General features: G+C 38.1%; 1 protein-coding gene across 3 annotated transcripts in view; it reads right to left on the bottom strand.

The window, feature by feature from the left end:
* Positions 1–27,517, bottom strand: part of LOC110103741 (pentatricopeptide repeat-containing protein At5g02830, chloroplastic) — a 125,567-nt gene that overhangs the window by 27,354 nt on the left and 70,696 nt on the right. For 2 of the 3 annotated variants that reach the window (XM_020832557.2, XM_028692315.1), the window contains 5 exons: positions 21,821–21,886; positions 5,752–5,832; positions 5,262–5,359; positions 4,799–5,018; positions 4,123–4,183 (listed from right to left, as the gene is read on the bottom strand). In XM_020832557.2, coding sequence (XP_020688216.1) covers positions 4,123–4,183; positions 4,799–5,018; positions 5,262–5,359; positions 5,752–5,832; positions 21,821–21,886 — 526 coding nt within the window. Of the gene's footprint in view, positions 1–3,891; positions 4,011–4,122; positions 4,184–4,798; positions 5,019–5,261; positions 5,360–5,751; positions 5,833–21,820; positions 21,887–27,517 lie in introns of those variants that run through there. The other variant, XM_028692316.1, reaches the window with a different exon arrangement.

The following is a 27,517-nucleotide window of genomic DNA, read 5'->3' as shown; positions in this document are numbered from 1 at the left end:
TTTAGAAGTATGACATATTCAATGAGCTGTGCAATGACTCACTCTTATATTTGCAAATATATATAGGTATTTTTTAAAGAATTTAAATGAGTGAAATAGGAGAGAACGTGTATCATAGGCATGATGCTAAAAAAATGATATTTATCAAATTAGTTATAATATTCTTCTTCATTAAAATACATTTGAGATTTTAATGGCTCTTTTTAGTATATTAGAAATAATTAGCTAGTAAACAAAATTTTAATTAATCATCCGACCATCTATTCTTGCCTTATTAATTCAAGCCTCCAGATTGAGTCGTGACACGTCTTGTTATTGAAAACCCATTTTTTTTATTTTTAGTATGACGGGGGAGAGAGAAATTAATTAAAATGATGATTCTAATTAGAGGTGTCAATATTTTACACGAGCCGAAAATCCAACCTGAAAATTCCGGATTAGTGTCAACCCATTTTAGAAACAGGTCAAGGTCGGGATTCCGACCCATTTGTAAAATTGGGCCGGGTTTGGGTTAAGCCAGAAACCCAAAACCAACCCAGGTTGACCCGAAAATATCGCGCTCGTCAGCGTCATCCTGTGACCACGTATGGTCGAGTCCTCTCATGGAGTCGTCCCGTGGATGCTAGACCCGCACTGTCGGTTGTCGTTGTGCCGCAAGCCTGCAGCTGGCTTCGCCATTGCGTCTGGTCGAGTCGTCGATGACTAGACTGAGAGTTCGGGATGCGCCAAGAGGGGAGGGGGTTAATTGGTACTTTAAAGAAATCCTAAGAAGGAATACTACTTTTGTAGACTTTTCAAAGTTTTGAAATAAGTAATTTAATTACCCGATGTGGAAGCTAACAAATTAACAACAATTTCAATAATGATGATGAAATTCAAAATTGCACAACAGAGCATTGATCTTAGATATTCACCAAGCAGTTATAACAAAAATTAAAGGTAAAAAGTAAAATGCAAAAAATATAAAAGCATACCAGAAATTTTATAGTGGTTCGGTCAACCTTGACCTACGTCTACTCCCCGGAGTCCTCCACTCCGGGAATTTGCACTAACAAAATGTGACTCTCCTTTTGTTCTCACAGCAAGGAGGAGAAGCCTTTACAAACTCATTTTCACCAAACCTGATGCAGCGGAGTGCTGGACGCTATGTCACCCTTTCGGTGACGGCAGCGGACCTTAACTCGTTTTTCTCTCTCCTGGAGAAGGCAGAGAACCTCAGCTTCTTTTTCTTCCTTCTAAAAAAGGCAGAGAAACTTTAGGAATGGACTAAGAAGCCTCTCTCTAGAGAGCTTCCAAAAGACTTACTAAGGCCACAAGAGGGTGTAGCTAGCCCGGGGCAACCGTGTGATCCCCTCACACTACTCCTTCACGCTCAAGCTCGCCTTCTCCTTCCTCTCACAAACCCTGATTTTCTTCTCAAAAAGCTCCCTCTCAAAGTCGTCCTTTAGTCATGTTCCTCTTTCTATTCCTTAAGAGAAAACTTAAAACATAGCTTTTGAAATAGGCTTCAAAAAATCCCAAAAATTCAAGTTAGCCATTACTGTTTGTATAGTACGATTCAAGTTCGTACAATATGATCAGTTCAAAACTAGTCCCGTCCAATACGATGTAAACAGGCGTTAAAACTAACTGTTCAAATTTTATGAACACATCGTATAGTACGATCCAGAGATCATCCAATACGATATGCTTGATTTTCTCTATTCGTACGGGATGATTCCTGGGACGACTGAAAGTCGTCTCTGTCACTCGTCCTGTACTGTTCTCATCGTACAATACGGTTAAGTCGTCTAGTACGATATGAATATCGTACAGTACGATTAGTTCAAAAATCGTAGTTTCATTTGGTATGATCTTTGGTACGACCAAATTCGTCTCTACCAGTAGTTTGGTACGATCAACATCGTACAGTACGATTATTTCAAAAATCATGTTTCGTTTGGTACGATCTCTAGGACGACCAAAATTTGTCTCTGTCAGTCGTCTGGTACGATTGACATCGTACAATACGATCGACTATCATTAATTAAACCATGATTTGATTGACTAATTATGAGGGTTAATTTTAGCAAGATTTTAAATATTCGTACAGTACAATTCACATCGAACAGTACTATTAGTTTAAAAATCAAAATTTGAAATCTTACTTAAATTAATCTGGCGGCTAGGATTTTCAAATCGAAACGAATTGTACGGTACGATCCAAATCGTACAGTATGATTAGTTTACAGAAACTAATTTTCCAATTAGTCGTTAAGCCAATTTTTAGATAACAAATCGTACAATATGATTGAAAATCACACAATACGATTTAGTTTAAAAAATATATATACTTTAAAAATATTTAACTACTCTTATATGTGTGTGCATGGTCACCCAATTTGCATACTCTTATGTGGCCAGACTCAAGAAGTAAAAATAAAGAAAATAAGATTACAGACTCTTTCACATCCTATTCTACCCAATCTTGAGTCTTCAGCAGTCTTGAGCGGAGTATATCTTACCTGAAATGTTAATGCTCACAGACAAGAGAAACATCTAAAATATTTAAGAGAAAATGTAACAATTCAATTAATATTATTTGTCATCATTAAAATCACAAACTAGGAATCCTAGATTGCAACATCGACGTCGTCCCGTCCGTGTGCTGCCATAGTCCAGACCCATTTCGACGTCATCCCGTCCTGCAACGAGTGCGAATGCGTGTTTGGTCTGTCGAGTTGTCCCATCATTGGCGTCGCCCAGTCGCTTGGGTCCTGTAGCAAGCACGAATGCGCCTGAACCCTAACCCGCGCGGGTCGGGTCGGGTCAACCAGGTAACCCGCATGGGTCAGGTCTGGGTTGACAATCCTTACCCGGTTTCAAGACCGGGTCGGGTTAGGGTCAACCCGTTTGGACCCGGGTCAACTCGGGTTGGACCAGAACCCGACTCGTCGACCTATTTTGACACCCCTAATTCTAATCGAGATCTTTTTAAGTGATAAGAGTGAGGATGATTTTGAATTCATAAATCAAGAAATTAAACTACTTGTTTATGTTGAACTAGGAATGATGGAGACTATTAATTTAGCATTGTTTGTAATCTTGTATAACTTTTAATGAACTAACTTTGATTTTTTTGGATCTTACTTTGCCATCTTACTTTAATGTTCATTTGTTTATTTTTATTCATTTAATGGTTTAATTATGAGGCTTACACCTCAAAAAGCCTTGAGGCTTATGCCTCACTTCACAAAAAGAAAATGCCTCAATAACCGATTGTGTAATTTCAAACCTTGATAATTATCATATTCTCCAACTGTTATTGGCAGTGGCCATTCTCGGCTACCTATCCCTAGTGTCCCCACAATAACTCCATCGCTTCCCCCAACCCTCTCCCTGCTAGTTATCTTAAGAGGATGAGGTCAACTCCCAACACCAGCCCTACTATAGGTCACCAATTGTTGTAAAATTTGGACTAAACCTAATTAAAATATTGAGAGAAAAAAAACTAAAAAAGAAAAAAGAAAAAACACATAATTTTATATAATTGATTGTTACACAGTTGCCAACACTGTAGATTTCACTATAGTTTAATTATGAAGAATTATGAACCAAATTCCCCTAACACAAACATGAAGGTCAATATAAAGGACTAAGTTTGGATAGCGCGTGTTCCTACATAGGATAAAAATTAGAATCCATAACTTAACACTAAACCGTCCAAATTACTACTAACTTTTGCAAGAGGGATTACGCAGCCCGATGCAGAACCCTGCAGCCTACCTCTACTATTACTTGGCCAACAAGACATAACGCCAGAAATACTAGTCAAGGCATGCAGCAGTTGTAGTTAGTCCGTTGTTGAAGGTAACAGAGATCTTATAACAACTCAAGGACAAGAATTCCACATCCATCAAATAACTAGTACTTTAATATTTAAAAGGACAGCATATCCCGTGATAAACACATTGTGCCTTGATAAAATTTCATGGTGGAAACCCAATTTTATTGTGATAAAAAACAGCTACCTGACATTAAACATACAGTTATCAAATAATTTTCCGAACTTTTTTCGGTGTTAAATTGTTCAGCAAATTTGTCTCATTAACTTAAAATACACATGGGAAAAGAAGTACCCACCTTGCTGGTAGTTCTCCTTAATCATCCTCAGAACTGAAAGAATAACAATCCGAGCTTCAATCTGCGAAGACAAAATAAACTTATCTAATAGACTAACGAAGAAAAAAGAAGTAAAAAACTTCGCTAAAAAAATGTTCAGCCAGTGCAAGCAGATGTAGTATTATGACTTCAAGCAAAGAACAATGGAAAGAGGAACCAAAAAAAAAAAATCAAATGTATTCTCGCATACAAAGCACACAGTGGCACTCCCTCTACAACGGCTTTTTTTTTTTTTTTTTGCTTTTGAAGGACCAAAAGAAATATGTGCAGTGCCCTGACCAAATTATAACGATCCAAGGCAATTCCCTTACAGCAAAGCTTAACTAGTTCTCTGTTGTTTCTTTAGACTTTCATTTCACGCCTTTTGCCCAGCAAGTAGAATTACATCAAAAACTTTTAGAAAGCCGAAGCTCTAGGTTTGCGTAAGCTAGACGTGGAGATTTCCCAGATTCAATCCAACACATGATTTACTTATTGACTCGTTTGGTTTGAATTTTTAAATTTTGCCTTGGGTGAAATATTTCAAGCAATTAACCAACCTAGTTTGGCAATGAGCTATAAAAACTTGTCTCCAACAATAATTTCCAAATTATTGGTCACAAAATATATAATGTTTCCTTTATCATGCATAAGTCACCTTTGTGAGACCTCTGATGTCAATAGCTTGATAGTCAGCCGTGTCCTTCTGCAAAAATGTTGCTACTCTTTCAAGAAGTAGACAGCCTAGTTTCTTGGAATTATTTAAGTTGAATCTTTTGTCAATCCTAAGCATGTTTTTCTTTTGACTGTTACTGCATATTACTCCTTCACACCACTCCTCAAGCAACTCCTTGAGATAGTAATCATTAGAACCGTACCTGAATTTGAACATACTCATCAAGTGAGAGCATATAAAATATTCAAATGATATAAATACAATAAAATGCTCAAATCTTCAAGTAGCAAGACCACTTCAATAGATTTTTGGTACATAGCATCATTCAGTTTAGCATCTAGGCACTTTCTAGTCCATAACAACTTAGATAGCAGATGCCACCACCAAAATTAAAAAAAATAACACAGATAAAATGCTCAGAAGATGCAGTTTGAATGCTACATACCCTGCTTTTCGCATATCCTGGTAAACAGCTAGGCACTGTTGAACTTCACACAAGGAGCCATATTGGCTACGAGCTCTCAAAAGAGTTTTGTAAGTTACCTGAGTTGTCAATTACCAGAGCTACTAAAAGTTAGCAGCAAAAACATGCAATCCTGTTTTCAATATATTAATTTGAATATAAACTCATAAGCAATTTTTTTAAGGTATAACAAAAAAATAAGCAGTTTTCTTTGCAAAATTTAAGCATTTATTTTGAGGCCAATGAGATTTAAAGAAAAAAGCGGAATGCACCAAGAGCACATGCAAAGGAGCAAAGCTAGGGGCAAATAAATGAATCAGCCATGAAAATTAATGATAATTCATATCCGTTTAAATACCAACTAGTCATAGAACTGTAATGATAAGAAATGCATATAATCAATATATATCCAAGGACTTATCTAAGGAAACAGAAAGAACCTAGCATGTATAAAAGAATCAAAAGAGCTTACCCAATTGGGCTTCAATTGGTCTCTCTTCATTTCTTCAAATAGAGAAAATGCCAATCTTGGGTTTCCATTCTGAGCACATGCCTACAAATACTAATAGATGTATTATGTAATTGAAGTTGTAGCATATTAAAAAAAAATCAGATGCTCTCATAATTCAAAATCAATAAATAAATTGTTATGAAAAGCAAAATGATCAGGCCAATCACTCCGAGAGCAGTTTTACCTAAGATCTATCTCAAAATATCTCAGGACTGTTCAACTTATATTCGGTTAACAAAATGATGTCCTTAGAAGGGCATAACATAAAAAACTAGAGTAAATAATCAGATGTAAAAGTTAGTCACAAGTGATCATTCAGTACTAAAAAGCACATTAGACACTTCAGTATAAATGAATCCAAAATTCTGTTATGATAAAAGATTCCACAATTAACCCTCTGGTTGAGATCTTCTTTCAACACAGTCATCATCGAGGTGACAATGAAGTCACTTTTAAATATATTTATAATTTATCATAGTTTGAAGGTATTTAAGAAGATAAAGTCCTCTCCGGTTGATATTTATTTCAATAAGGTTATTATAGGAGATTTTAGGTTCCCTTACAAGCAAATTAATGGAATTAATACATATTATGATTCATATAAAGATAAATATGCTATGCATTCAGAAAACTAAATGGGTTGGAGAGAAGACTAAGGAGATTGATAGTTTAGGATTTAAACTATGTTATTTTGGTAAGAGTCATATTAGAAATGATATAAGTGTGATTATAAATAAAAGTCTAAAAGATAATGTTATAAAAATTAATATAATTGGAGATAGAATTATAGTTTTAAATATTATTGTTGATGCTAAGATTATTAATATTATAAGTGCTTATGCTCCTAAAGTAGATTTAGATACAGGTTCAAAATTAAAATTTTGAAATGACTTGGTAGAATTAATACAAAAGATACCTGTTGAAGAAAAAAATTATTGGAGATTTAAATGGACATGTTGGTAGAGAGGCAGATGATTTTAAAAACATTCATAGTGGCTATGGGTTTGGAGTGACTAATGAAAGTGATAAAATCATATTAGATTTTTCTTTATCTTATGATTTTGTAATTGCTAATACCTTATTTAAGAAAAGAGTTGAGCATTGATAGGAAATACTCGAGTTCGCAAGTAACCCTAAGGGAATACTTGAGTTCGCAAGCAAACCTATTACTAATTGGAAAAAAACAGCGAGAATTAAGCAAAATATGGGCGAAATCTACCCCAAAACGATAGATTGCAATAAGAGAAACTAAGCAAAATCAACACGAAAGCAAGATACAAGTGATCATCCTCAATTCGAGAGGAGGATCGTCTCTCCCAAATCTCTAGACAAGAGAGTCTAGAGCCCAAACGCCAAGAAACCCTAACTTTCCATCAATCCAAAGATAAAAACTCCCTAATTCACTCATGAACTTTAATACCCAAACTTTCCTAATCCAATTTCCCTCCTAAAAGCCAAGCCGTTTCCCTCTATTCCCTTTGAAATTCAATTAGATGGGGTGGGCCCCATCTGTTTGTTGTTCTGCCTGGGAGGAGGCGGACTTGTTCCGCCTCCTATATGTGTATTGAGCCGGCCAACGGGCCAGCTGGGGGAGAACTGGCGTAACAATACCGCCCTCCCAAAGAATCACCTTGTCCTCAAGGTGAAAATTCGAAAACTGTTGTTTCGTCCTCTTATATGGCTCCCACATGGCCTCGTAGTTAGGGAAGTTCTTCCACTGGATCAACACTTCCTTCATACCATCTTCTTTCTGGCAAACCCCCATCAGCTCTAAGGGTTCCAGAACCACCTCTAAATCCTCTGTAAGTGTCACAGGTAGTTCGGGGTTGGCTGTGTAGTCACCAATGGCCTTTCTTAACTGCGAGACATGAAAAACCGGATGTATCATAGCTGAGTGTGGTAATTTCAGTCGGTATGCTACTACCCCAATCTTCTCCAGCACTTCGTAAGGCCCATAGTACCTTGGAGCCAGCTTCTCATTTCTCCTATTGGCGACTGTCTTCTGTTTGTATGGTCGGAACTTCAAGAACACTTTCTCCCCCACTTCAAGCTGGAGGTCCTTCCTATGCCCGTTCGCTTGTCTCTTCATAATCTGTTGAGCCCTCAGCAGATGTTTCTTCAGTTCTACTCTCTCCTCCAAGTATTTTTCTACTAAAGAAACGGGAGTACTGCTACTCCCAAAGTGTACCAAGTGGGGGGGATCCCTTTCCGTACAACACCTTGAATGACATCATCTGAGAAGCAGAGTGAAAAGAGGTGTTATACCAGTACTCAACCCATGATAGCCACTTGGCCCATAGCTTGGGTGTTTCTGACACAAAGCATCTCAAGTAGATCTCCAAGCTCCTATTGACCACCTCCGTTTGGCCATCTGTATATGAGTGGTAAGTGGTGATCCTCTTCAGAACTGTCCCCTGTAACCTGAATAACTCCCTCCAAAAATGACTAAGGAACACCTTATCTCTGTATGACACGATTGCCTCTGGTAACCCATGCAATCTGACCACCTCTCTGATGAAGGCTAAAGCCACTGTCATAGTTGTGTAGGGGTGTCGGAGGGGAATGAGATATGCATATTTACTCAACCTGTCCACCACCACTAAAATCACTGTGAAACCTTCCGAACAGGGTAACCCATCAATGAAGTCCATGGATATTTCCTTCCATACTCGTGCCGGAAGAGCCAACGGCTGTAGCAATGACATAGCCAGGTATTTGTTCCTTTGACAGATCTCACACATGGCTACCATCTCCTCTACATCTTTATGCATCCTCTTCCAATACAGCTACGAGGATAGCCTCCTGTATGTCTTCTGTATTCCTGAATGACCCCCCACAGCGCTCCATGAAACTCCTGAAGTTTGGGATGTGGATCGAGGTCCGGGGCATCACAAATCTCCCCTGATATAGCAGTTTGTCTCCCTCCAACGAGTACCTTGGTGGCTACCCTCTTCTTTCAATAAATCTGAACTGATCCTTCCCAAACCTTCATCTCTAGCACTTTCTTCTCTGATGGCCTCCCACTCAAGCACCAGAGGAACAGATAGTGCCACTGTCTGCAGCTCCCCCATACATCTGGATAAGAAAAAATGGGGCTTGATGTAGTTCTTTTCTTTGTGGGCTCCCTAGTGGCGTCTAGGTTGATTGGGAGAGCTGATCTATCTCTCGAATTTTAGATCACCTGTATCTTGTTTTCTCTAATTAAAGTTTTACTAAAAATCAGCTACTATTTTGATTTTACTGTAGTTTTTATATTGTTGTTTGCTATTTTTTCTTCTAAGGCGTATCAATTTAGTATCAGAGCGATGCCCTGGACCGAAATATCAAGCTTTCCTTGCTGATTTCTGCTACGTTTTTCTTCTTCGTTTGCTGAATTTCATTGTTTGTTGGCTAGATTTGCGTTGAAGTTGCCAATTTTGGTGGTTAAAGCCTTGATCCGAGTATCGATGGATGGAAAAATAGTTGAGGCGTTGGAAGAAAAGTTGGAAGAGGAAGTTGGGCAACTACGAGCAGATGTGGGATCGATGAATGAATGTATTTCAACGATAGAAGGAAGGTTTGAAAATTTTGAAGATATGATGAAGAAGATGATCGAGATGCAGTCGAAAGCTTCACCAACGATTCCTAGGGCTGAACCAAAGGGAAAGGAAACTAGAGGAGATGATGAGAAAGCTCATGGAGATGCGATCCAACACCCCACCGATGGTTCCAATTGCTAACTTTAATCAAGATTTGATTGGGGTACCATTGGTCGAATTTAAAGGGAAAGAGATCAGATGGGAACAGTTCAGCAAAAATAGCTCCTTTCATCAAGAGCCACCTCCTAGGGCTCCGAGAAGGGGAAAATAAGGTTTTCGGATGGGGGGACAGCAGAAAGGGGGTTTTATTATGGAGGTAGTGGAGTGGTCGACCACAATGGGAGGCTTTTGAAAAGGAGAGTGGATGATCAGAGGAGGAAAACGGGCTGAGCCAAGGGGATCGGGTCATGTGAAGCGGATGGAAGAAAGGTGGGAGTCCCGCCCTCGATACACGGGAGAAACATGGAGGGATCACGATAAACGCTATATTGGAGGAAAAGCTGTAGGGGCGGTGGTTATAGTAGGGTGAAAATGTTTAAGATGCAAATAATTGGGGAAAAGAAAAGTGAATTTAATAAGTGATACACATACTTCTTCTGATGATAAACAGATCGACAAAGGGAAAGATGTGAATGAAGAGGGCAAAAAAATAAATTTGCAAAGCCAAACTGATGGTACTGATCAAGAAATCTATTGCATCAAATTACGTGGAGTAGCAAAAATTGGTGAAGGTGAGCCAGAAAATCAAAACCATGCTGTTGTCTTTACCAGAGGGGAGGCTCTTTAGGCAAATGATATGAACTAGGGTAACTATTTGGAAGAGGCTTTGAAAATGAGGAATCTTTTGAAGGAATTCAATGAAGACCATGGATTGCGCCAACCAACCATTCTTGGTGTACGTGGGTACATTTTTACTAGAAGTATTTCATCTTTGGGATGGTTCATGTCAAACCAAGAAACAGATTTTGTGATAATTGGACAGCAGGTTCTGGCTACTCCACTGAAGGTCTGCTTCCAATACAGGCATGCAAATATATTTGATAGGATTTTTCACATCATTAGAGATGACATAAGCAAAGCTTCTCGTGGAATCAACCTAAGTGAGGATATCTTTACAGGATTCAACTCGACATTAAGGCAAGGAAATATCACCCACCATGAGTATATTCAAGTTGGGAAAGGTCTTGATATTGGACTTAACCAAATTATGATTATACTATTGAGTGAGGATATCTTTGCAGGATTCAACTCGACACTAGGGAGTGGCCAAAACCCTCATGAACCGACATTAAAGCGAGGTTTCCTAAATTGTTTAGGAAGGTTTTCGAAATCATGGTTAATTGTTTAGGAAGGTACTATTTGTCTTATGGTGGCTAGGGCTACTTAAGAGGGAGTTGTCTAGGGTTTAAATCATGCTATTGATGAGCTTTTTGGGTGATTGCTGTAGTTTTTTTTTTTTGAAGGCATCCTAGTGACGTCTAGGTTGATTGGGAGAGCCGATCTGCCTCTCGAATTCTAGATCACCTGTATCTTGTTTTCTCTTATTAAAGTTTTTAAAAAAATCATCCACCGTTTTGATTTTACTACAATTTCTAGACAAACTTCCGGAGGTACGGTCGGAACACCCAGTTCATCAAGGACTGGAAAGTAGCATGGGTGTTAGTAAGAACTAACAGCATCACTAAACTCGTAGTGCCCCTTGTGTGTCCTAAGAGCCGTCTTCTGAACATCTTCCTTTTTCATTCTGATTTGATGATAGCCCGACTTCAAGTCCAACTTGGAAAACATCACTGCTCCATACAGCTCATCAATCTCAGGAATAGAAAACTTATCCGGCACAGTCTCCTTACTCAAGGCGCTATAATCCAAGGGATGAAAATCCTCCCTCACCTCAATCCCCTGAATAGTGAACACTACTCCCCTACACACTCCTCTACCCATCTCTACCTTCCCTGTACCCATCATCACCCCATAGCCCCCGGTGTCCACTAATTTCACCCCAAAAAGATCAACAATCTAATTAGAGATAAAATTATGGGTGGCCCTACTATCGATCAACACCACCACCTCTCTGTCAGCTATTTCTCCCTTCACTTGAGTGGTGTGATTCGGGTGAATCCCACCACGAAGTTCAGAGAGACTTCCGCCATGTCCAGATACAGCTTCTCCTCTTCCTCTTCTACTAGCCCACTCTCACCTCCCTCTTCAGTTTCCTCATCACCACAGACAGTGAGAACCTGAAGAGTTCGATCCTTATACCTATGTCCTGGTGTGTACTTCTTGTCACATCTGAAGCACAACCCCCTTGCCCGGTTCTCCTGCAACTCCTCAGTGAGCTTCTTGAAATTCCCCCCAAATCCCCCTCCTCTAGTCTTCTCCTTTGAGACTTCTCTCACTCCCTGGTGTGGGCCCCTTGGGAGCTAAGGTGGTGGTCATCCTATATGACCCCAGTGAACTGCTGGCCCTAGCCCCCATCTCTAGGTACTTTTGGTCCTCCACCAACTGTGCCAGCTCCATGGCCTCCCCCAAGTCATGTGGTCTCATCACTCTAATTGCTGCTCGAATCTCTGGTTTAAGCCCCTTCATGAAGTTCCCCTCTAACAATGTCTCCGAAAGTCAGTCTAACCTGCTGGCAAGATACTCAAACCTATCACGGTACTCTGCCACGGTCTCCTCCTGTGTCAGGGCGAAGAACTGCTCATAGAAGTCTCCACCCCTACTGGTTCGGAAACGTTCTAGTAAACAGTCCTTGAACTCCCTCCAACTCCAAATGGGTCGCCTCATGCCCCTCCACTGGTACCACGCCAATGCCTTCCCCTCCAAACGAAGTCCTACCGCTGTCAATTTCTTCTCCTCTGTCAACCCATTGATTGTAAAGTACCTTTCCACCTTGTATATCCACCCATTGCATCTTCTCCCTCAAAGATGAGCATCTTTAATTTCCTTACTCTCGGGCCACCTCTGTTTCCCTTGAATCCTGCATAGCCACTCATTCCTCACAAAGGAGGTTTTCCCCAAGTGCCATGCTCTACCCTTCGACGCTCAAATCCAAAGCCCTCTTCAAAATCCGCTCTCCTCCTTTCAAAATCAGCATCCCGATGTTTATATTCCGCATCTCTCCTAGATAAATCGGCACCCCTTCGTTCATACCTGTTACTTATCTCCTCCATGGAGACGACTCTAGCGGAGGCATTCCGTCTCCTCCATCCAGAATCTCCACTTCTTGATTTTCCCTTCTCCTAAACGGATTCGGATTTCCACCTCTCCCATTATTGCCAATGATTTCCTTTGCTTCCAATGTCACTGGATTAGGTTTGTCTTCAAGTAGATTCTTCAACATTTCCTCAAGGACGGCGAACCTTCTATCCATCTTTTCATGGACGGATGCAAACTGATTCTGAAAAGCAGAAGTTTTCACTTCAAAATTTGACTTTGGTTGACCTAATTCTCCCTCCAAAAGTTCCACTTTCCTTTCGGCCATTGATTCCCCTTAGATCGACGTGCTCTGATACCAATTTGATAGATAACAACTGCCAAAAACCAAGAAAACTGCTGAATTTCAAATGACAATGCCGATTTTACAAAATATGTAGAAAAATTAGGGAGCAAAACACTTAAAATTCAATAACATAAGAAGAGAAACAACCCGATACAAGGAATCTTTAATCTGAGAAGAAGATTCAGCTCTCCAAATCTCTAGCCAACATCTAGAGCCCAAAACCAAAGTAAAGATCCCAAATTTCATATTCAAATTCAAGATAACCCTAACCCTAGCAAGACAAGACTAATTAAAGCAAAATGATAAAAGTTTAACCCTTAAACAGCCCCTAATTTGACATTTTCCTCCAACACAAAGCTTAATTATTGTGTGGCCCATCTACTTAGCTGACCTTCTCTCTTCTTGGTTCCGCCTCACTTGGGCCCGCCTTCTGTAGACCAGAACCAGTCCAATAGGGATCGATTCAGTTGGTTCAGCCAGCCCCCTTGGGTCGATCTGATAGAAGATTGCGAGAATGCGATTGACTTTAGTGAGCTTAGCACCCTAAATGAAAATAAAGATTTTTATTTTTATCGGAATATTAGTAAAACCGAATTTAGAGAGGCTTAAAGAAAATGAAGAGTGGAAAAGCTATTGGATCTGATGATATTCCAACATAGGTGTGAAAATGCTTAGGAGAAAAAGGAATTTCTTAGCTTACTAGTATTATTTTGAAGACTAAAAAGATGCTAGATGAGTGGAGAATAAGTGTGTTGATTCTTATTTTTAAGAATAAGGTTAATGCACATGATCGTGTGAATTATAAAGGAATTAAGTTAATGGGTCATACTTTAAAACTATGAGAGAGAGTTATAAAGAATAGGTTGCGGCATGATACTGTTTCTCAAAATCAATTTAGATTCATGCCGGATAGGTCTACTATGGAAGCTATACATTTATTGAGAGGTTTGATGGAGAAGTATAGAGAGAATAAGGAAGATCTACATATGATATTTATTGATTTAGAGAAAGCATAGGATAAAGTTCCAAGAGAAGTGTTATGGAAAGTTCAAGAAAAGAAAGGGGTTAATAATGCTTATATTCAAATCATTAAGGATATATATGTAGGAGATGTTACTTGTGTTCAAGCACAAGGTGGTTTGACCAAATTTTCCTATTTCAGTTGGATTACATGAAGGATCATCCTTAAGCCCATATTTTTTTCCTTTACTCATGGATACATTTGTAAGAGGTTTTACCCTGGTGTATACTTTTTGCTAATGATATTTTTCTTGTTGATAAGACTAGAGAGGAAGTTAAAGGAAAACTTGAATTATGGAGGTCAACCTTAGAGTCTAAAAAACTTTCGTTTAATTAGATCTGAAACAGAATATATGGAGTGTAATTAATAATAGATATAGTGGAGGGATTGTGCCTTTGGGAGATCAAGTCATTAATAAGAGTACACATTTTAGATATCTTGGCTATATTATTCAGAGTGATAGTGAAATAGATGGGGATATTATTACTAAAATTCAAGTTGGATTGTTGAAGTGGACAAATGCAACAGGCTTGTTGTGTGATAGAAAAGTCCCCCTCAAACTTAAGGGAAAATTATATAAGATAGTGGTGAGACCTGTAAAGCTTAATGGTGCATAATGTTGGCCATTAAAAGAGAAGCATAATATTAAATTAAGTGTTGTAGAGATGAGGATGCTCAGGTGGATGAGTGGCTTTACACTTAGAGATAGGATACGAAATAAGCATATACATGAAAAGGTTGGAGTAGCTCCAGAGGAAGATAAGATTGGAGATAGTCTCCTTAGATGGTTTGGTCATATAAAACGGCGGCCTTTTGATGACCCGGTTAGGAAAGTAGATGTATTAGATTTGACTTATGTTAAGAAAGATAGAGGTAGACCTAAAAGGATTTGGTTAGGAAAATATTAGAAATGACCATTTCTTTATTATATTTAAATGAGAATTTGATTCTTTACCGGATACAATGAAGAAAAAAGATTCATGTAGTTAATCCCACATAGTGGGATAAAGGCTTGATGTTGCCTTTGTTGTATAAACTTATGAATCAATATAATTAAGCTTAAAAGAATCCAATACTTGAATAATTAAGCAAAATAAATATTAATTATAATTATTTTAGGCTTAATTATACTTAATACCTTTTAGTTAATTAATTATTGAGTAAAAGCTCAAAATAGTCCCCAACTATTGATAAACGTCCAATTTAATCGCAGAGTTTCGCATTGCTACAATTTAGTCCCTCAACTATTAAAAATTGAGCAAATTTAATATCAAAGCCTAAAATAAGAGATAAAGTTAACTCCAAAGTAAAATATGAAGGGTATTTTAGATATTGCTAGTGGATATGAGATTACATTACAAATATTTTTTACTTTTAATATTTTAAATATTCTCCAATAATTTAAATGTATTACATCATAAATCTAAAATCTATAATATAAATATCTTTCTCTAACTAGCTACATAATGAATATACTTAAATAACTCTTGAAATTAATTTATTTCTATAAGAATTAAATAAAGGATAAAATCAAGTAGATTTTCACTAAAAAAATTATAATTTAATATCACTCTTAAGTTAATGCTCTCATTTTTCTATATATAGATAGTTAAAATAATAATAACTTAATTTATAGATAAAAATCTCATTTGAATTTATGCTCTTTATCCTTCTATATATCTTCTATTTTTCATTAAAATATTTAATAAGGGATTTTTACATACATAACACTTGAAACTATTAAAAATATATATTTGACACTCAAACTATTGTATTGACTAATATACCACATAAAACCTCTCTTTTTCTTCGTTCTACCACTCCATTTACTCTCCGTCTAAAATTTCGCCTAGCGTCGTCTTCCCTTTCGTTCGTGGGAAGGAAATCGTCCAGCAGTTTACGGCCCATAAATCGTCATCGCCGATTCCCCGTTTTTCGCATCGAATCCTATTGACCGGTGAACCGAAAAAAAAATCGTAAAAGCCCATACCTACTCAGACGGCCGCACAACTTCGCACGTCGCATGACCTCGCGTCGTTAAATACACGAAGAAGGAAGGGCATCGGGCTCTCTCTGATTCCTCTCGCTCTCCGGCTCCCTTCCTCTCGCTCGCTTCTTCGGTTCTTTTGTTGCTGATCGACTTCGCCCTTCAACGACATTCCCTTCTTGTGAGGTCGGAAGTTACGACATTTGATAGGAAGCAACGACTGGAGCTCGATCACTACGAAGGTACCTTCTTCCCTCACACGCGCTTCTTCGGCTCCTTCGTGCCGTTCGACTTCGCTCCTTCGATCGACGTTCCCTTCTTGTGAGGTCGGAAGTTACGACATTTGATAGGAAGCAACGATTGGAGCTCGATCGCTATGAAGGTACCTTCCTCCCTCACACGCGCTTCTTCGGCTCCTTCGTGCCGTTCGACTTCGCTCCTTCGATCGACGTTCCCTTCCCTATGGATCGGAAGTTACGACATTTTGATCAGAACCACAACGAGAGCTCGTCGCTGTGAACCTCTCCGCCTCCTTCGCCGTTGCTCGACTTCGCTCGCTCGACGACTTTTCCTTCCTGTCTGGTCGAAAGCAGCGACGGGAGATCGCTCGCGTGAAGGTAACCTTCTTCCATTACGACGAGGCGGGCAATCGCCTTAAACCCCGCCCTCGATGCTAGCAACGAGCCGGCAAATCCCCTAAGCGCTCAAGTAGCGTAGTAGGGAGGAAAATCGGCACGATGTTTGTAACAAGGTGAGTAATCCCCGAACCGCTCATGTAGCGTGAGGGGGACAAAATTAAGTACCCATACATGGGGAAACTTTGTGTACTTTGCAACAGGTGCCCGAGACCCTTAAGAGCTCATGTAGCGTAGAAGGGATTGAAGAAAAAATTGCAACCGCGGTGTCTACAGACATCTACCTGAAGCGCTCACGTAGCGTGGAGAGGAAGGTTGCCTCTTAGTTTTTCCCCTAAATGGGGGAGACGCCGGGAGGCTGCTGAAATTTTCAGTGCACCGAGGACTTTGTTTAGACAACATGAGGCTTAATTTGGAACTCCAATGAACATTATAGGGGACTTATGAACTTTATTTGGACAGCAGGGGACTTTTGACTCAAACTCATAAATATAAATATATGAATTCAAATGATAAAGGACTTAAACAAATTTGTGCATAACTTGGTTCGAACAATCATGTAAAATTTGAACTCAAATCAAACTTGGACAAATGATGACGATCTGAACATGAATTGAACAAGACTTCAGAAAATTTGAACTTAAGCTCAAGCGAATAGCAGAACAAAAAACTTGACTCAAGTTGAACTTGAACTAAGCTCAATCAATTAACAATCGAGCATTTCCTTTGAACTCAAATTGAATAATAAAGAGCTTGAACTCGAAAGTGATACAAGGAACTCGATGTGGACTACAAGGAATTAGATTTTAATTTAGCAAACATACAATCACATTAGCGCAAATGTTAACCAAAGGCTTAGATCATTCTAATGAATATACAAGTGCTAAGTGACAATCATAATTGTTCAGATAAGGATCGATTGAAAAACTTATGGCTCTCTCACAAGCAGTCATGCAAAGATCTTCAAATAAGTAACCACTTTGATAATTTAAATGCATTCAAATCAATGTCACACAAGCAAACAAGGATTCCTGCATGATTTGATTATGAACCCTGGCATGGAACTTTTGGACAATGTTACTTGGCTTGTAAGAGTCATGTCGGTTGGAATTTGATGATGATAGTATCAAATTCATCATACTTATTGCAAATCACATTTGAAAATAAAGAGCATCTAAATATAACTTGTTTGCAAGTAAAAGGAGGACTGAAAGAAACACAACGCCATAGTGAAATGCATAGAGACTTGTAGTGAATGCAAGTATCTACGAGCAAATAATTACAACACAACGCCATCGGATCTGCAACACTCGTACAAGCATACAGAAGGCGTCCACAAGCTTCAATGCCACGCCACCGGATCCGCAACTTCTATGCAAGCGGACAGAAGACGTTTATAAATATTCTAAAAATACCCCCCCCCCACGCGCGTGCACCTTAATTTGTATACACATATGAACACAAAAGGGAGGGATATTCAATCTAAACCCGCATAGGCCCCGGCGAGCATGTTATTGCTACACACGTGACGTCTGGGGATGCTGCGCGGAATAACAAGTGAATTCAAGTTCAAGCCCGATCCTTCTATACGAATGGATAGGAGTTGACATGGCTCGAACTATCAAATAAATAGGCGGTCGTGAGGTTGACCGGAATATTTATTTTATACATTCATATTAGGCCTTCAAGGCCTTCAACCAAGAAAATTCACTCACAAAGGCATAAAGCCTATGAAACCCGATCCTCTGTCGACAACCCGATAGAGTCGACAAGGTTCAACCCATAAATATTTTCAAATGACCGCAAACACCCCGATGATGGCCGTGTTGAATGTGGATCTGAACCGGAGGGGTCAATTCCAAATATTCCAAAATGCTTCCCAAACTCCAACAAAATCCAAAACACAAAACAATCCTAAAATTCCAAGATATTCAAAATTGAAACAATCCACCAAACACTTAAAACAAAATCCATCCACCCACTGCAACAATTTACCAAGGTGGACAAATCTGAAAATAACTTAAGCTCACATAGAGCTAATGCCTAGCCGAAAATATCACTAGGATCCATTCTCAAACAATCTCCTGCAAGCAGGGACATGGTACGTTTCCTATAACTGGCGATTTTGCCGCCAAATGGCACCGCAGGATAAATGGTAATGACTCGGGGCCCTCTGAACCGGGTGGTTAGCCGCCAAATGGCACCATTATATTACGGTTATGGCCAGAGCCCATATGCTCTCCAATGGCATCAAATCCTTGAGATATGAATCAATAGGGTATAATCGATAGGGCGCAAAGCCCTCTGTTAGCTAAGGTGAATTCAAATTTGTCCCCTTAGGTAAAAATGCCCTCAGGTCTACAAGGTACCCTTGGACGAAGCAACTCATGGCTGCCGACAAGGATCCTTCTGTCAGGTTGGGTTGACTAACTCCTCTGACTAAGTAGACCAGGGACAACGATGGCCTGGGTTGACGAAACCATGGGATCTTGATCGGGTCCATCATCCATTCCCCCACCATCCGCTTTAAGTGCAAGATGGTGAAATTTTCAATTTTAAATATTAACCCTTTTCAATCTCCAATTTTTAAATACCCAAACCCATGCTGCTACTATATGCCAGATACTTTGCATCTCTACGTATCTGATTGACGACTAGCCTTAATCGAAAGTTCTCTCTCGTGACCGGGAGGGGTAATTAACTATAGAGGCCTGCGCCTATAGGAAACCAGAACTCAGACCATAAAGTCCTAGCAAAATGAGGACGAAATCTCTGGGTAGTGTCTTATCTACAATCTCATCTGCCTTCCAAAATTTACCCAGGATCTTAATCCGTCAAAACTCCCCTCGAAGAAAGCAAAAAGCAGGCGAAGGTCAGGGCCCAATTTTTGGAGCCCACAAATCCTTCTCCACCAGCAATCGCCGTCGTCCTTGTCCCTCACCATCGCGAAGACGATTGGGTTTTCCACCGCCGCCGGCCACTTCCAGCTCCTCCTTTTTTAGTCATCTTCTAAACATACATCTCCCGCCTCATCCTCCTTGCCGCGATCATATTATCATTCCCAACCAGAGGCGACGGGAAGTTACGGGAAGTTATTATCAGTCCCACCGCTGGGGAGATGCTGGTAGAGGACGTCGAGATTGACCTATTGCCTTCGTCGCCGGAGCTCTGCCGCCGGTTCCGGTTCAAGTTGACACCAACTGAAGGAAGTGATCTGTTGCCTCCTTCAGGTGCAGATGAAGCAGCATGCGAAATCACCTCCCTCTGATCAGATGAATGGCTTCTGCACCAACAAAAACACAGCAACAGACAAAATACTACAAATATTTGGAGGGTTGTTCCTGCCAAAATATACTTCCAAGTGTTCTTGCTTTTGGATGAGCTGGAGCTTGAATTAACTGTTAGCGGATTTAGCTGCACATTTACATACCCTAGCAATAACAATGATACAGACAAATATTTCGACTTTCTTAGCGGATTTAGGTGAAGAAGCATGAAAAAATAGAGAAATTTTGTTACCTTGCCGGCAAGATCGCTTTCAATTCGACAGCAACAACATCGTCGTCTAAGTCGGAGAAGCTTGGAGCGAGCGACTCTGTCCGAAGCACTTAGGCCTCGACAATGAAGAAATGGAGAAAATGAAAATGCAAACCTAAAGAACGTGGGAGTGGAAGCACAAGAAGACCTGCTCGAGCGAAGGGAGACACGAGTTTTAAGGGGAGGTAACGAAGTGTTATTTTAGATGAAGAGAATGGTATTTAGGTGGTAGATAAGTAAATATTATAGTTTAGGTATTAGATATGTAAATTGAATAGTTTTAGATGTTATGTATGTAAAAATCCCTTAATATAATCATTTTCAAAATACAAAATTTTAGATTAAATTTTCTTAACAGCATTTACTAATTTATTCTTTTAAAAAAATCCATAAATAAAAAAATTAAAATAATTAATTATTAGGTATTAGATTAAATATTAGGTTTATTTTAAAATTTTATCAACTTATTATTAAGCATTCTCTTTTTTCTCTCTTTTTATAAATTTAATGAAAAATCATAATAAAATATTTTTTATTTTCTCTAATTAAATTGTTTTTATTAACTAATTACAAAATACGTTTTTATCCCCTAAAAATAATCTTACCTTCTCCTAGTAGTCGAAGCCCTAGCCCACACTCCCTGCTCAAGCTCAGTCGCTCTCCGATTTCCCTCTTCTCTCATTATCTGTTTCCCTCCCGGTCTCCCTCAACTCCCACTCATTCTTTGATATCGCTCGGCCTTTTGTATAGGTACGAAACCCTTTGCTTGAAACGAAGCTTCCACTTCGTCTTCTTCACCTTCACGTGAACGAAATGGCTCGCTTGTTCGTTTCGAGACTCCAAACAACAGGAAACAACACCGATTAGCTTCGTCTTCTTCGACATAACCTAAAATGACAAAATCAACCCTCGTTCAACTTCCATGAATCTAATTGAAGTCTCCTTCGTCATCGTCTTGTTCACCTTCATGGGATGGGATTGGGATATTACAGAAACTCTCCTCTCATTAGTTGCCAATGCAGAGGACGGCGAAGTGTTAATTGGTTTAGGTAGGACGAACCAAAATCAAGACAAAGGATGACACTCTCACACCAAATGTCCAACTTCTGCCTCACACAATTTGTTCTCTAGGGATTATAGCATGAAGGCGAGCAAGCTGATAATAAGTTATTTTACAAAATTGCCCACAAAGAAGCAAAGATCTTTGGCTTTTCCCATTAATTCAGATGACAAAACTAATGCCGGTACCAAATTGGACAATTTTTAATAGTAGAGGACCAAATGGGGGTAATACCAAGCTCTGGGAATAATTTGAGCATTTATCAATTGTCAGGGGACTATTTTGAGTTTTTTCTCATTAATTATTCTATGAGACATGAGATATTTCCTTGAGTTTCATGCATAGAGAAGCCACTGGGAAAAAATTCAAGCAACCTGGAAAACTATATTCATAAAATTAAATATAGATTCTAGAACATTAAACTTTTGCATGTTTAAGAAAATTGCTACTGAAAATAAATATGAAAAAATGGCGTATAATAAAAAGAAAGGGAGTAAATTTGAGAATTATTCGATATCTGATACAGTCATTGCTTCATTACTCCATTACCTAGTATAAAACCTACGTTGCCTAACAGTAGAGTTAACAGTTAATTCCCATCATCCATCTAGAAAACTAAACCAGATACGATTTTACTTCAAAGTACACAATGCTAAAGAAGGCATGCCCATAATCATGAAAGACATCAGACTTCAGCAGGCAGAATGGCAAACCTTTATGGCAACTGTATATGCAACAACATCAAGCTTAATCCCAGTATCTCTCATGGCTTTTAGTGCCTGCAGCACATGAAGAACAGAAAAATTTTAACACGTCATGAACTGTGGCACAGCATTCTATTTTAGATGGTAAATTATCTGGGATCGCTAGCATGAAATATATAAACCCTATTTGTTTTTGTCAGGTTCATGTTAGTACACCATGCACATGCTAAAAAAACCATTTAGCGTATATATGAGGATAGTTCTTAAAACAGCAAAAAATAATAGCTCGTGGTTGTTTGACATGCAGCAAATATCTTTACTCTACAACCCAGAAAGCCAAATTCAAATTACAAAAGTACAAAAGAAAAGGCTTAAAAAAATAATCAGAATCTCGCCTATTCTAAGCACATCTTCTCCTCAGTTCAATCAATGGGAGATCATGGAAATTTCTTATCGATGAATGCTCAAATCATGACATGTCAGACTAGAGTGACAATGATAAACTATATCTCAAACATACGTTGCCTCCTGACTAAAATCAAAACGGTCCACAAGATAAACAAGAGCCAAATCAAACATCCAGGCAGAAAACAAATACACCTCCTCAAATAAAAAGAGTGATGAGCCTTGCATCCAACAAGCAAGATGAGTTTTATAACATCCTGAGAAGAATAATTCCTTGCCCTACCCCTTTTGCCTAGATCTAAACCTCGTTATCATGAACAGAGGCTCCATGATGCCTGATCTATCTACAAAAATCTGAGATGTGGGCCCACATCTCGCATGAGCTTTCCTAAAAGAGTTTAGTGCTCTGACTAAAACTTTTAGAAGGTAAATTAGGTGGCAAATAAAATACTATCTAGAGATTTGACACTCATTTATGAGGAATTTAAGTTTTGATTTCAAGTTTCTCATAGGCACAAGCCCCATTGGTTAATTACCCTTACCATATAATAACAACAAATATGGTTTAGGATTAAAAAATTTATTACCTTAAACTTCTAGCAAATGGTGAGGGAAAGATGACGATCTCAGTAAAAATTTCATAATTCTATCATCCCAGATTATCCCGGATCTATAGTGTACTTAGTGTTGGCTCAAGAAAACCGGCACGAAGGGATGAACCCCGCTTTGCAGACATAGGATTCCATTCTCCTTAAGTCAGATTGTAGTTAACCAGATTTTCCCTGAGGATAGTGTCAGGGTTTAGTTAGATCTGGGTCCTTACTTCCCATGAGCGCAAGCACTCATAGTTTACCCCTCTTAACACTTAAGAGAGAACTCTTGATTAAGGATTAATAAATTTTAAGTATTTTAGTCTAAATTGTGGGGGAAAATGGAGGTAAACTCGATCAAGATCCCATGGTTACGTCGTCTCGGGCATACCTTAGATTTAAGTCTACCAACACTTACAATTATTGACTGTAGTGTCCACAGAATCTGATTAGCAGTCATGAGTTGCCTCCTCTTAGGGATCACGATTAGACTGAAGTGGTTATAAGTGGATTTTATTTTTATTGAATTTTGGGAGTTTACTTCTATTAAAATACCCAGTAGTTGGTTTGGTTTGTGGTTTATGACTTCATTTAGAAGTTACCTAGAAGTTTGAATTGAAACGGGTCTTACGTCATCTCTTGGAATAGCCCGGGTGTTTGAATTTGAGTCGGGACATACGACTTTCATTGAAAGTAGCCCAAAAAGAGGGTCTTACAGCTTCTATTAGAAGTAGCCCACTGGTGGGTCTTACAACCTAGTCCTATAGGCTAAGCTGCCCGTTAATTTTGGATTTGGTTAATAGATCTTACCACTCCATTAGAAGTTGTCTGTAGGTTTAATTTAGAATGTGACTTACGGCTCTACTTCTGAGTTGCCCAAAGATGGGTCTTGCAACCTAGCTTTATAGCAAGACTGCCTAAGGATTTATTTATTTGGGTAAGTCTTACGGCTGCCCTTTGAAAATTGCCTAAAAGTGGGTCTTACAACCTAATCTTTTAGAGATGCCCATTAGTTTTATTTGTTTATTTGAGTAGACAACAGTTGTTTGTTAGCATGATATTAGAATGTAGTTTTTACTTGTTTACTAGCTCGCCACTTATTAGCCAGTAGTTGTTGTGTGATTTTAGTAGTTTGTTCTTTTTCTTTTCAGTGTCGTAGATTGTATCAGTAGTTACTTTACTAATAGTCTTCTTTACTTTCTGTTTGTAGCTTAGCATAACACTTGTTCTTTTTCCTGCTTTAGCATTTATTTTTATATTAATTTAATTTTGATGCTAATAAATTTTATTTGCTTGTTGCAGGAACTCGCGTTATTTCAGAGTTTAGAGAGCAGAGTGCTTGAGAGTTTGTGAGTTTTGTGTTTGAGTTGAAGAGTTTGGAGAGCAGTTGTTTTTATCTTGGTGTTTGAGAGTTGGAGAATTTTGTATATATAAATTAGTGGAAACATTACTGCTCTTTTTTATATATTATTTAAACAAAAATTTTCACTTATCAAAGTGACTCTCTTCACATTAAAAAATTAATTGATCAATTTAATTAATTAAAATTTAATTAACTAATTAATTATTTTAAATTCTATCGCTCTTGAATTTTAAATTTGCTCTCAAAATTTTAAGTTAACCAACCAATAAATTTTAATTAATATCAATTAATTAATTAATTTCAATTAAGTAATTAATTGCACTTAATTAATTTCAACTAATCAATAATTTTTGATTAATTAATTACATAAATTAATTAATTTCAATTAAGTATTTAGAATTAATTAATTGATTTTAATTAACCAATTTAATTTTAATTAATTAACCAACTATTTTTCATTAATTAATCTTGTTTTAGTTAATTAATTTTCATTAATTCATTAAATTTAATTGGTTGACTTATCAATTAAAATTCAATTTTAATTGCTCTCAAATTGAATAATTTCTAAGGCAAGTTCGGCAACCTCGCGGCGTCCCCTCCCCTCGCCGGGAGGTCAGGCCGGCACTTGCTAATAATTTCTTCCACGCCGGACCTAAGATTGATGACGCGAGGTCTTCATTTTAAAGCCATCCCGACCGGATTTAAAATATACAACACGAGGTCTTCATTTTAAAACCATCCTGGCCAGACTTAAGGTCGATGGCGCGAGGCCTCTAATTTACTCTTTTCCTAGCCAAATCTAAGATCGATGGCTTAAGTCTTCTAAAATCAAAAGCTTGTTTGCTGCGACATTTAATTTTACAGAACTTTATATTTTAATTATTTAAAATGACAGTTGCGGTTGTTAGTTATGCAAATAAAGCATGATTATTTCCTTAATCTGCATATCCGAATGAAAAGAACTTATGACCAAAGTTCAGAATAAAGCAAAAGGCATACAAGTTCTTGGCATAGTAGTCAAAGGCGGATTAGTGGATCTGGCGAGATTCATGCAAAATAGGCAAGGACACGTGTTTGGGAAGCGAATGATCTGAAGCAGAAATTAATCGCGGGAAGTCGAAGGAGGCAGAAGTGCAAGTGACGGAAGTACTAACACAAGAATTGCGAGCGATTGATTTGGCTTCGACGGGTATGGTGAGGGTTCACGCGAAATGGAAGAGGAGGGTTTGGTTGGCACGATTCATGCGAAAGGCTTCTAGGGGATTGGGGCTTCAGATGGAAGGCGTGGGTGTTCGTTCAGGCTTGATCAGACGGCTGCAGGCTCGATTCGGACGAAAGAGTGGAGGCAGAGGCGTTTGTGCAGGTCGGTTCTATGAGTGAACAGACGGATCATCCTGGTAGTCAAACTCGATTCTGACATGAGCGCGTCGGACGCGAGTTTGATCCCATACGATGGAGACTTGAGTGGCATCGTGAAGGATATTTTCACGTGAACTGGTTCAGTCAAACGGAAGTAAGTAGAAGGTAGTAGCACTAGAGGCTTTTAAAATGATTGAATTGAGCGTGCCTTCCTTATTCGATTTTCTGTTCTTTTATAGACTGATATGTCGAAAGGGGAGTAAAAGAATGAAACATTGCGTCATTTGGCGAGGTGGGACTGAATCTATAGTAGGTTGGTTTCTTCATGAAAAGATGTATCTCTTCAATTTGATTTTTTTTTTTGTTATTTTCCTTTCTTCTCTCTTTTTTTTTTTTTTTTAAGATTTTGTCAACACTTAGTCAACAGAAGTAGTCAACCCAGCATGACGGAAAGATTATTGTCGGTAGCCATAGGTTGTGTCGTCCAGTAAGATTTAATAGACATAGAATGGATGTTTATCTAAGGGGACAAATTAAAATTGACTTTAGCAAAGAGAAGGTTTTGTACCTTATCAAGTACATTCAATGATTCTCTACTTCGAAGGTTTTTAAGACATTGGAAAATTTATAGGCTAGGGTCATGGCCTTAATTTAATGGAGATTTTGCAGTTAAATCACTTGATTAGAGGCCTCTGATAATAATCGTTTACCTATTGTGCAAATTGATAGCAAAATCATGGATTATAGGGCACGCACCATATCCTTATTCATGGAAGATCATTTGCGAGTGAACATAGTGATACACTTGATAAGATAATGGCTCTTTATGAGCTAAATTTATTCTTAAATTTGTTATCCTCGACAAATGGCTGCCAAGGGTGATTATATTTTGGTTTATGCCTTAAGTGGTAGATTTCATTTGAAACATTTTAAAATTTGCAAATATTAATTTTTTTAACTTTTATTAAAATTTAAGCCTAGAATGATTAGCTTTGAAATTTGGAATGTTTTAAAAAATAGATTCTCGTTAGATTGAGAAAACTGGATGCTTGGATTAACTTTACGAGGTGCCATATAATCAGGGTGATTTTCAGTGTTTACATTTTAAAGTGAATTTTCTTCATAAGAGGCATTGAAGGCCTAATACAAATATAAAACAAAAAATTTGTCATTTTAGATTTGGTGTTAGACATCTATTATGGAGTTCAATTTTTATAAACTTTAAATTTTATGAAATTCATACTTTACATGTCAAACTTCCTAATTATAATTAAAACTCTCATAAGTTCTTGGAGCCCTTAGGAACACACTTCATAAATTGAACTTGGAATAAAATAAACTAAGGAAAGCTTCTATTTATAAATTAAACTTGGATTTCTAATATCAAAACACCCCCAAATTTCAATGCAAACTATTGTGGGGCCCAAATTTTAAAAAATTAAAAATCCAAAATGAAAACATAAAACATAAAATATAATAAAATGAAATATATTGCCTAAACTTAAAATAATAACTCATCAATTCTATGCAATAGTTTGATAGGGTTGTAGATTTAAGATTAATCTCTACTCACAAAGAGCTAATATTTTGTCAAGCATATCATTATATTTAATTTCAAAAGATCTCATACCAGTAATGACGTGACATATTCCTCTAATTGAGTGATTTTTCCATCAAATGATACCACTAAAATAAGGTTATGAACAGGGTACCGGGGCACTCTAATCATATAGTCTCACATGGAAACGACACTATTATGTTACAATCATGGTCATAGTCCAGTTGTTCTCCAATGGATCCAATTCCTCTTAAGTTGTGAATCATAAGGTGTACTTGATAGGGCACAAAACTCTCTGTTAGCTAAGAGATTTAAATTTATCTCCTTAGACGCCAAGTCTATATGATTCTGTTGGACGAAGCAACATATGATTAATGACAAGAATCTTTCAGTCAAGTTCAATCAACTACCTCCACTAATTAAGTAGACCA

The sequence above is a fragment of the Dendrobium catenatum genome, unplaced genomic scaffold (assembly GCF_001605985.2).
Source record: "Dendrobium catenatum unplaced genomic scaffold, ASM160598v2 original_scaffold_171370, whole genome shotgun sequence".
Classification (NCBI taxonomy): Eukaryota; Viridiplantae; Streptophyta; class Magnoliopsida; order Asparagales; family Orchidaceae; genus Dendrobium; species Dendrobium catenatum.
The sequence above is the reverse complement of the archived record's forward strand: the minus strand, read 5'-3'. Positions and strand labels throughout refer to the sequence as shown.